Below are 12,701 nucleotides of genomic sequence, written 5' to 3'. Positions count from 1 at the left end.
ATAAAAGAAATGAATTAGGGCAGGGTTCGATCTTCAAAATATAGAAATTATATTTTCAAATAAATAAGATACATTTATTTATTTTGGCCAGAGCATAATGGTATAATGGTGACACCTTTTATTTTTATTTTTATTTTTACGAAAATGCCTAGTTGCGAGACGCAACTGGGTGCATTGTGAAACGCGATACGCAACTGGTATTCGCGAGAAAAAAAAAAAAAATCGTCTCGCGAATGCCGGTTGCGTCTCGCAATTGTGGACTTTTCACAGTGCATTTATAGACTTTTCACATGACATCCGGTTGCTACGGAAGCATTTTCTTCCAAAAAAAATAAAAGGTGTCACCAGCGCATTAAAATTTATGCGCTGACCACAGATGCAAATAAGGCAATCTTTAAGGTCATTCACTCAAATTTTTCAATAAATAATACCAAAAATTTTCACCCATTGCGTCTCATCATTTCTCCGGAACTTTTTTCAATAAAAAATAAATTTGACAAAATGACCCTAAAAAACCATTAAATGCGTCGGTAACAGCGTATAAAATTAATTGCGTTGGTGACCACTTCAAAATATTCATGACGAAATTACTCTATCATGTAACGCGAATGGCAGGATTACGACAAAAAAGCCTGTAAAAGTCTAAAAGATCAGACAAGATCGTCTCGCGAAGGGCAAAATCGTCTCGCAACGGCACCATTGAAGTAATGCAATTATAGACTGACCAAAATGTTTTTCCATCGCGAGACGATCCTGACTTTCACGTTATGCGACCGCCGACGGATAATTTCGTCAGAATATTTTGAAGTGGTCACTCGCGCAATTAATTTTATACACGGATCACCAGCACATCTAAGGGTCTTTTAGGGTCATTTCATCAAATTTCACCTCTTAGTCTTTTCTTTTTCATTAATCACGAACTTTTAATTCATTAATCAAAATATTAAAATATATTTTATTTTAAATTATTTATTTTTATTTTATCATTATATATTATTACTTTAAAAAAAATTATTAAATCAAAAATCATTCATTAGTTTCTAAATAATATTTAAATAACATAAATCCTTAATTTATGAATAATTAAGGATATTTGAATAACCTAAATCCGTACTAATTCAATTATACCCATCAATTATATTATTTAATTCATTAATCAAAATATTAAAATATTTTTAATTTGAAAAATAAATAAATTATTTTATCATTATACATTAATAGTCTTTAAATTTTTTTACTAAAAAAATATTATTCTCTTCAAAATCACATGACTCATAAACTCAGTTTATTACAATAAACTCAAAATAAATAAACTCAAACCAAACAAATATTGAAATTCTTTTAACACCAACAAAAATATAGAATTCTATTTTTCATATAATAATAAAAAATTATAATTTTCTTAATTTTATTTATTAATATTTAATTTTTTTAATTCAAATAAAAAGTTATATAACTTTTTTACAGATAATACAAAATTAAAATAATTAAATAAAAATATATATATTAAAAAATAAGATAAATTTACAAAAACTAAAATTCTAACAAAAAAAAACTGCAATTCTACAATTTTTTATAGGGTGAACACACAAAACCGTTTAACTTAATGACAATGTTTGAACTAACAAACCATACTAATTTTATGTTGATGGTTGTTAAGAAATTGATGAACCCACTCAAAAAATAATCATCAACATAATTGGAGAATTTGAAAAACAAATTATCAACAAAGACTATAAATAAGTATTATTTAAAATATAAAAATTCAAGATGCCAAATTTAATTCCACTTTACCTATTTAACATATTCTTAATTAAGTTTGACATAAAAATGAAAATGAGAAAAGCTCTAATACTATAAAATATACGAGGAAGACGAGACAAAAACAAAAAACAAGGGCATCAGACGCCGAAATCACCATAGATAAAAGAAAGCGCGATCGACACAGACGGCACGACACGATCGGCACAGCGACATGATAGGCACAAGCGGCACGACACGAACGACATGGGTGGTTCAATATTGTCTCGCCGTAAATCATTAAATCGGCGTCGGAATCACCATTGATCAATGAAAGCGCGATCGATACAAACGGCACGACACGAGCGACACAATAAGCACATGAGGCATGGCACGATAAGCACGGGTGACACAATATTGTCTTACGTCGTAAGTTAGTCATTAACTGTCGTTAGTCTAAGGTTTCTTGTGCATTTGTAAGCGCCGTTAGAATTTGATCTCGATTGCGGTTTATCTGTGATCATCTTTTAGGATTTCTGCAATTACTCTATTCTTTTACTTTATTTTTGTCATCATAAGGAAGGGGAAGAACAAAAGTAATAAATCTAAGAATTTTGGGGAGTTTGTATTGGAAATATTTAAGGTATCAGCAGTCAAAAAATTGAAAATTTTGTTAAAGAATTCAGTAAAGTACAACATGATAACAACATAAGTAAGCAATCTGCTTCAACTACTGCGGTGAAAATTCCTGTAAAAAATAATGTAGGAAAACAGGAGATAATGAAAGAGTTTGAAAAATACGCTATAATGAAATAACTAATCTATTTGGGCTCAAGAATCAGATTATAATTTATTTAAGTTAAAAAATCAGTTTACAAAACTCCTTGTGAATGTCAAAAGGGGAGAAATTATCATTAATAAAGAGAAAATATAACAAATTATAATTCAACTCAACTCCACTATCTTCAAGATTAGAATATGCTCAAAAAAATAAATATGAAGAAATTGTTCAATGGTTAATTGCTACAATGAATGAGTTGATTAAGACTCTCAAATTTAAGTCATATACTATCAAGAGTAACTCGAAATGAAAAAACTAATGAAGTCAAGAAGAACAACAATGCAAAAAGACATAAGATCATGTTTATAAAGGGAAAATCTACTTGAAATGATTGTTGATGAAAATAGAGAGAAAAATACTCAGGCTAATCGAGAGGAGAAGAGAATTCAAGATTGATACAGAAGAATCCAAAGTTGCTGAGGATTTCAAAGCTGAAATTGAAAGAAATGAAGACAATGATCTATAAATTCAAGTTGAGAATAACAAGGTGAAGAGCTCAGAAACCCTGAAGAATAATTATTTCTATCCAATCCGAACGGGTTCATATAAAGAAAAGAAAACAAAATGAGAATAAACAGTATTCATCAACCTTTCGATTCATCCCCTTTTCATTGCAAGAGGAAGGGAAATAGGAAGAAAAAGGACAAGGAGAAGAGTAAGACAACAGGTTGATATGGAAATAAAATTCTGATTGAAAAAGTTATGATTTAATACCGTTTATAATCTTTGTTTGTAATTTTTGTTTATATGTTTGATCGCTACTATTTATGTTCTTTAGGATCGTTTGATCATCATCCTTTAATCATAGATAAGATTTGTCTAGTTTTGATTTTGACCCCTCAAACCTTAGATTTTAATAAAATTGTTTTAACCGTTTAATAAAAACAAAACAACTAATTTCATATATTTTTTTATATAAAAAGAGGGAAATAAAAACCTTATATTATTTGTAATTTTCCGGATGCACAAGATTTTTAAGATAACTAATTTATATATTTGGATAAACAATATTGAATTTATATTTTTTTAGAACTATTTAAGTTCAATAATTAAAATATTATAAAATTAAAATAATAATAATTTGACCAAGTTAATTTGATATTTTAAATATTTTTTATCTTAATTTATTTTCTTAAATTAATAAAACCTTTTTTTACAATATAATCCAACATAATTCTTATTGGTACATACATAATTGAAAAGAGAAGTTAAACTAAATAAATTTTATAACTGCTAATTTATTACACAAGATGATAAATATTTTTTTTTAACAATAATTATATTTAAATTGTTGATTTTTTTTATTTTGATTCCCATGTTCTAATCACTATAATTTATGGTTCATTTATATTTATAGGGTCATTATTAATATTATCAAATATTGATATATATTGAAATATTATTTATAAATTATATATATCATATTTATAAATAATGACTAATAAATTATAAATAATTATGATTTAATCTTTGTTTTAGAAATTAGATTTAGATCAACTCTATTAAATTTTTAACAAAATTAAACGATTAAACAAATTATTTCATTCTTTAAACATATTTCTAAACATATTTGATTAATTGAATTTTTCTAAACATATTTAATGTTAATTCAATTATTTAAATATAATTTTTGAAAATCAAATCAAATCAAAATATAATTATAATGTAATATTATTTAATATATATAATATTTAGACATTTTTATGCTCAAGTTTTGTTAGTGAATATATTTTTAACTTAGATAAAATAATAAAAAATTATTTTATGAGTAATTTGAATCCTAAAATAAAATAGTGGAAGAATTGGTGTGCACAAAATGATTTGATTAAAATGAGAGAAAATTCATGGAAAATCTAATTCAAATTTATAGGTTTGGTAACATTGAGTTTTTAATTCCAATTCTATATTGATAAAACATATAAAGTTAAAAATTAAAATTAAAATTCCAATAGAATTGAACCATTGTAATTTTATATTTTAAAATTTAATTATTTTTAGTTTAAAATTGTAATTTCAATCTTTTATTTTAATATTTTTTAAAAACAAAATATCTTATTATTGACAATAGAATTAATGTGTTTAACCAATATATATATATTTTTAATTTTTAATGTTAAAACTAATTAAATTGATATATATTTTTTAATTAAGTAAGTTAACATTTTAAATAAATATATATATTTAATTTAAGAATTTAAAATTTCGAACTAATATTTTGTTTTTTTCTTAATCTTGAACTTTAAATAAAATTCCTCTTAAATTTGGTTGTACTAAACAAATATTTTAAAAATACAGATAATATATATTAAAATTATTTTTATTAGATTATTTTTTAAAACATAAAAATCTAAATAAAATAACAATTTTATAATTTTTAAAAACATAAAAATGGAATTATAATAATCTGATGAAAATTGTATTATAATTATAATTCAACTTATCTAAACATTTTGTTTTAAAAAAAAGGAGTTATAATTTTTTTTATTAATTAAGTTAAAATTAATTAATATTTATTATTATTATTATTTACCCGAGTGTATTATCCATCTATAAAAATTTAAAAATAAGATTTTTTTTATATCAAAACTTTCTATAATATAATGGATCTTTCTTTAACAATCTTGAAAGTAACAATTTTTTTTTATTGTCGTTTAGGTTTTAGTACTCTAGAAAAAAACCAAGAGCTTTATTATACCTTGTTCTCGCAGAGATCAGAAACATCAATTCAAATGATTCGGACTTCAAAATCTCTTTCAACATGCCTGTATAGACTCGTTGGAGAATATTTCTTACTCCGACAGTCTCGCCTGAAGACCAGCCACAGATACAACCCACGGGACGAAGACGACGATGACAGGATCCGCAAGAAAAAGGAAAATCAAGAAGGGTACATACATTTCCTTAAAAGCAGAGGACAACACATCCTCACAAATCCACGTGTTCTCGATGCCATCGTTCGAAAGTCCGATGTATTGCCAACCGATACGGTCTTAGAAATCGGACCCGGCACCGGAAACCTCACTATGAAGCTCCTTGAGTCTGCCTCGAAAGTCGTGGCCGTGGAGATTGATAAACGAATGATAGAGTTTCTAAACAAAAGGTCGTCCGATATAGGGGTTGCAGACAGACTCACTGTAAGATTTCAAATTGCACATAGCCTGTTTGATGAAATGCTTACTAGAACTACTTTATAGCTTTGCTTAGCACAATTAGATTTCTCAACTAACCTACACTACATCCTCATTGAGTTTAAAATTACATAAATGTTCAATCTTTCAGGTCATATGCGACGATGCATTAAAAACAGAGTTCCCGCCATTTGATATCATCGTTGCTAACATTCCATACGGTATATCCTCTCCCCTGATTGCTAAATTGGTATTTGGGACCAACCATTTCCGAAGTGCCACACTTTTGCTTCAGAAAGAATTTGCAAGGCGGCTGCTGGCAAACCCTGGAGATTCCGAATTCAACCGTTTGGCTGTGAACGTAAAACTGGTGGCTGATGTCGAGTTCATCATGGACGTAAGCAAGAGAGACTTCCTTCCATGCCCAAAAGTGGACTCCTCCGTCGTCAAAATCAAGCCAAAGGCTGAAATTCCAGATGTGAATTTACATGAATGGTTAGCTTTTACAAGGACATGTTTTAGCAAGAAGAACAAGACATTGGGAGCAACCTTTAAGCAAAAGAAAAAAGTGACGGAGCTGTATAAATTGTCTAGGATGGCTGCTGACTCTATTGAGCAAGATTCATTGGCCAAAGTGTATTCAGACCTGGCAGCACATGATGAGGTTGAAGAAGAGGAAGAGGGAATTGACGAAAGTAACCATTCTCTTGGAGTGGAGATAAATTCGTTCAGAGATAAAATGATTGAGGTTCTGAAATCTGATGGGTTCAATGAAAAAAGACCTTCCAAACTGGCTAATGAGGAGTTGCTGCATTTGCTCTCTTTATTCAATAGAGAAGGGATATACTTCCATGGCCAAGGCCATGCAACCAGTGCAGCATTTTCCTCAGCTATGTCTGCTGCATTGTAACAGATGAAATGTCCGAATATTATCATGTAAGTTCATATTTCATTCTATCAATATCAAAACTTTACACTAACAATATAAAATATATTATGGTCAGAATTAAATTTAAAACTCTACCCAATTAATAAATGAAATTGTTTTATGTGTGACTAATTAATATATAAATCAGGTACTGGTCTTAGAAGAAGAAAAGAAGGCCAAGCATGATAGAAGAGGGTCAATCAGACTAGCCAAGTTGACTGCCTGGAAACCAGTCCAGTCCAGTCGAGTCAAAGTCGACTTGGATTCAGGCAAGTCATCCTTGGCTACCAAACTGACTCTCCACATTCATGTAAGGCCTCTCAACTACAACTGAATTGTTCTTTCTTATTGTGATGCAAATATTTGACTATGCACTCTCCATTTTTATAGCCTTAATTAGCCTGAGGGATCGATGAAGTTATGGGCTAGAGAATAATATCAGAACCAAATAAATAAATATATATAAATCTCCATTCATTGACTCTCATTGCAGTGTCATGAGTACCCATGCATGATGGATAAGTAAAGAATATATGCCCACTTTATAATGTAGAAAGGATATTATTTTAGTTTTAAGTATTTGCCCTTTCTCAAAGTAATGATCACATTTCATCTACTAGTGATCAGAACAGACCAAGCTAATTAATATCTAAAACTTCATTGTTAACCTTGAAAGTAACTAAATTAGAAACACATGATATTACTAAATTAATAAATAAATTAAAGATGACCCATATATGCAAGTAGTAATTACTCTCAACCAACAACAAGCCCATAAATATTCTTGGTGATCTTCATGGGCATATATTGACTTATTGTTTCCAGCACTCAATATCTTATTATTTCGCTTTCAGAATAATCTCTAAATTTTGCCTACTTTACTTTGACCTTCGATTTGTGGACAATGTTGAGAATCTTGACCTTTATGCAAGCAAGTGAATAAGTTCTTTGCCATATCAACTCTTGTCTCTTAACATATATGATGAAATTCAAGGCCCCCCTTTTGCCCATGTTTTTTCGTTCTGTGGGCAGTAAATGAATAATATTGATCTTATGATTTTCATGGACGGAATTTCAAAGTAGTGTTGGTGCATTCATGGATGGAATTTCAAATTTATAATCTTATATTGAAAAAACAGTAATTTATTAAATATAAAAATAACTAGTACAATTGTGCCACAATCATAGTAAACAAGTACAATGTAAGCACCACATTACATTATCAAATAAAACAATTCATGTCTTCCTCCTCATCATTACTAGTTAAATTTTGCAACATAAGACCCTCCCATAGGACCACTTAATTTAATTTTCTTTACTAAAACATAACTTTGGTCACCAAAATTGTCTGGCCCAAATCTTGCTAGATCATCTTCTTCATTGGACATTTCCCCACAATCCAACAAACTTCTTTTCATCTTTGATACAGTGGCTCCTAATGGCTCTTCAATCTGTCAAAATCATCATATATAATGTAAAAGAATTAAACTAGGACCAACCAGAAAGAAAATAATGACCCTGAACTCTAATAATTGAAACTCACTTTCTTATTGCTTTGAGACTTTATCGGGATCCGATGATATATTATAAAGTTTTGCACTTCAACAAATGATCGAAACCATTTGTTACACGCCTTATTATGATACAACTGGAATAGATAGATTTAGTTAAATTAGCTTCATATGTATAATTAAAGAAAATAAATGTATACCGTATCAGTTTTATATCGTTTATTGCCATATTTTCTCTTCTTAATCTTCCATCCTTCAAGTCTTTCAGAGAGGGGATAAAAAGGTTCTACATTTATTTGTGCATCCTGAATATGTAAATCAAATAAGTCAGTAGTTTGTCAAATATTATAATATTATCGACACAAATGAGTTGACGACAAAACTAAATCAATAATTTAAAGTTGTTTACTCATTTAAAGAAATCAGTAAATTGAAACAGTTATAAAAAATAAATTCACCTCATCCATTCTTAAGATAAGATTCTTAACATCATCTTCTAGATGAAAATTAATCATCCTAGACAATTTCTCCACAGGGGACTGAACTACAAGTTGACCCAAGTGTGCCTCCAATGCAGGTTGTGGCTATATATATATATAAGATATAAGATATAAAAGTAAACAGTAATAAGAACAATCAAAGACATTAGAAAAGAAAATTTATTTTACCTCAGTACTAATGAAGGCAAACTCAATAGCATTCTTAGGAAGTTTAAATGACATATTAGTTCCCTATCAAACAAAAATTAAAGAATGAGAGAAATAAATTGTACAAAAAGAAAGAAAAATAAAATGAAATATATACTAACCATTGTCATCTTTAGGGTTATAATCAGCGCTACAGGTTTATTTATACGTTGTCCATCTAATTCGAGATCCACAACCGGAATTGGTGTCGGAGCAGGGACGTCGATCAAATGAACATTCTCTCGATCTTCTCCAGCACTGGTTTCCGACACTGGTGTTACATAATCGACACTGTTTTGATGAATTTGATAGGTTTCCACCATTTCTTCTAGCAAAAGGATTATGATTAATTGGGGAATGGAGTGAAGGTAAATGTGCTAATTAAATAGGAGTACAAAAAATGGACTCGTTTATCTCTATCTCCTTTTAATTAAGTTTTACAGCTAGCATATTCTATGAGACATTATCACATTTTATTCATTTTTAGTAAGTAATTAATTAATTATATACTTTATGATTGTTAAATAATAAACTAATTGTCTATATCTATCACATTTATGTTTACTAATAAATTATTATGAAAAGAATACATTTTTTATGATATTCAAAATACACAATATATATATATATATATTATATTATATTAATGTATATCATATATAACCAAATTTTAGTCAGATTAATGTGGTAAAGAAAGTATAAAATTTAATCAATATTATATTAGTTGTATAATAAAATTTAAACATTATAACATACTTTTTGAAAATAATTAAAATAATATTAAAGGATAGAATTTGAAAAGAATATTATAAAAAAGATGCAACATTAATTGTGTAAAGCACTCTCATACAAATAAATTTATTTTTTTATTTTTTAGAGAAAACATCCTAGCATATATATGAAGGATAAAATTTGAAAAGAATATTATAAAAAAGGATGCAACATTAATTGTGTAAACTCCCATACAAATACAATTTTTTTTTATTAGAGAAAACATAATAATATATATATATATATATATAGAGAGAGAGAGGAGTGATAGGTAGGGGTGACCAAATTTACGGATCGGATATCCGCCTCTATTTTTTTTCAAAAATTGCGATCAGGTATTCGATCACTATCCGATCCGAAAATACCGGATCGGCCAGCCAGATACCCGCTATCCGATTTTTTTTCATATTTTTAATTTTTTTCATATGCTAGAAAATTGAAATTGTTCTATTAAGGATTTCAGTTATGAATAATAACGATTTGAGAACAGATTCACAAACAGATTTAAAGAGAAATGAGAAGAAAAACAAATGAAAGAGACATATTTTTGTTTGGGTTTGTGGGTTTGTAAAGGAAAATGAGAAAAAAATATAAGGAAGAGGGAAATTTTGTATTTTTGTTTAGGTTTGTAAAGAGAAGAAAGGAAGAAATAAATTTTTGTTTAGTTTATAATTGTTTAATAATATTTTTATTTGGATTTTTAAAGAGAAACGGGAAGGAAAATATAGGAAGAGAGAGATTTTTTGTTAGGTTTGTATTTATTTAATAATATTTTTGTTTGGGTTTGTTTATTTAATACACTTTTAAAATCACCGGATCGGCTTCGGATATCCGAAATCTTTTTTGTCCGATCCGTATCCGATCCGAAAATCCGGTAAAAATATCGGATCGGATCGATATCCGAATCCGATCCATCGGATACGGATTTTTTTGGATCGGATCGGCAGGATCAACGGATCCGGTCTTTCGGATCGGATTTTTTGGCCACCCCTAGTGATAGGGGAGGGAATTTGAGGGATGTAATGAGGGATGGAATGTTGTGTCACTACATCACTGGTTAAAAAAAAATGATAAAAGGTGAGGAGAGAGAAATTTTGTTATTTTTTTGGCTAATCAAATTAGCACATCATTCTCTCCCAATCATTTCTCTCTATTATTTATATATATATATATATATATATATATATATATATATATATATATATATATATATATATATTAGTTAAAAATTTTCTTATTATTTTATTTTGAAAATGGTTCAAGTATATTATTTTTATATTTTATATTATTATTTTTTTAATATTTTCTCAATGTTATATTTGAGTCATTATATTTAAACTATTTTTATCATTTTTTATTATATATATTATTTAAAAATAAAAATAAATAAATAATTGCATATATATTTTTATCATAATGAAACATTAAGTTATGAGAACTTAAGTAAATTTATATCAATATCAAATATTAGACATTTTCATATATAAGTGTATATTATTTGTTTGTTTTATTAAGATGATCAAAATATAAAAAATTAAACACATAGAGTAAGAAATACTTTTGATAGGATCGGTGTAACCAATAGAGACTGTGGTCTAGGGCTGCAAATGAGCCGAATCGAGCTCAAGCTTGTTGGAGCTCGAGCTCGACTCGATTAAGTATTTATTAGCTCGACTCGAACTCGAGCTCGAACGAGCTTATAAATTTGAGCTCGAGTTCGACTCGACTATATTACCCAAAAGCTCGACTCGACTCGAAATATCAATATCAAATATTAGACATTTTCATATATAAGTATATATTATTTGTTTGTTTTATTACGATGATCAAAATATAAAAAATTAAACACATAGAGTAAGAAATACTTTTGATAGGATCGGTGTAACCAATAGAGACTGTGGAGTGTGGTCTGACTATTGATGACAACTCACGATAAACAATTCGATTTTAACTCTGTTAGAAGTTAAAATATATTTCTATTTTTCGCAAATCCTTCGAACTCTTGAAACGGTTTCAAGGACGGAAGTGTTCGTCGGATTTGAAGCTTTAAACCAATGACAGATGAAAGACTGAAAGTAAAGAACACATCATATTGTTTATGGATGTTCGGAGGAAACTCTCCTACGTCACCCTTCTTCCACAACCGGAAGAATTCATTAAATTCTTTGAATAAAATATAGTTTACTGATCTAGCTAAACATTCTGTTGAATAAAATAACCTCTGTTCAACTTACAATATTAAGAACAATAATCTCTCAGCTAGACAATTTTGATTCTTTCTCTCTTGAACTTGGAAGATGATAGAAATCGGTAAATACAAGAGTAAGCTTGTAAGATAGATAATCTGTGAGTAGAGTGATCGGTTGATCAAGAGTTTCGGCCGTTGTCCTTGAGCATCTATTTGTAATAGAAGGACACCAACAATAGAATCTTCTTCATGGACACGTGGCAAATGTCCATTGGAAGGTCGCCCAAAGGACAAGAGTACACCAGACTTTGAGCAATTGGAACGTGGCCGTACCGAACAGGTAGTGCACCGAATATCCTCTCTGATATTGTCTTGTACTGGACAAATCGTTGGAAGGACATTTGCGTACATGACGTTCGTTCATTGGATGCAATTAGCTGACTTGTCAGACTGCACAAGAGTGAGTGGAGCAGAGTAGCAGACATCTAATTGATCGTGGGTAGACGTATGCTAACTTCAGACAGCTGCTGAAGCGAAACATTAGACGTGCTCCATTAGACTTCCTAGTCTAAGGAAGTTAGTCACCAACGTCTAATAGCGTGTTCCATTAGACCACATGTCTAATGGAGTTAGACAACACGTCTAATTACGCATCCCTTCAAACTTGTATGAAGAAGTTAGACTACACATCTAACTACGTATCACTTCAGACTTGTCTGAAGGAGTTAGACTGCACGTCTAACTACGTATCTGTTAGACTGCACGTCTAACTACGTATTACGTCTAATTAGCCTGCTTAGACCACGTCTAAGTTAACCAAGTCTGATGCACCTGCACATAAACAATTAGACGGCTTAGCTTCATTCATATCTAAACATCATTAAAACTCAATTATTTAATATTTCACA

General features: G+C 29.2%; 1 protein-coding gene across 1 annotated transcript; it reads left to right on the top strand.

Annotated features, from left to right (window-relative positions):
* Positions 1-5,239: 5,239 nt before the first annotated feature.
* Positions 5,240-6,645, top strand: LOC124914678 (ribosomal RNA small subunit methyltransferase, mitochondrial). Its single transcript, XM_047455270.1, has 2 exons — positions 5,240-5,715; positions 5,861-6,645. The coding sequence occupies exons 1-2, from the start codon at positions 5,311-5,313 to the stop codon at positions 6,617-6,619; spliced, it is 1,164 nt and encodes a 387-aa protein (XP_047311226.1). The 5' UTR covers positions 5,240-5,310; the 3' UTR covers positions 6,620-6,645.
* The last annotated feature ends 6,056 nt before the right edge of the window (positions 6,646-12,701 follow it).

Source organism: Impatiens glandulifera, chromosome 9 (genome assembly GCF_907164915.1).
Source record: "Impatiens glandulifera chromosome 9, dImpGla2.1, whole genome shotgun sequence".
NCBI classification, from domain to species: domain Eukaryota; kingdom Viridiplantae; phylum Streptophyta; class Magnoliopsida; order Ericales; family Balsaminaceae; genus Impatiens; species Impatiens glandulifera.
Note: the sequence above shows the minus strand (reverse complement) of the source record. Positions and strands in the feature narration are given on the sequence as shown.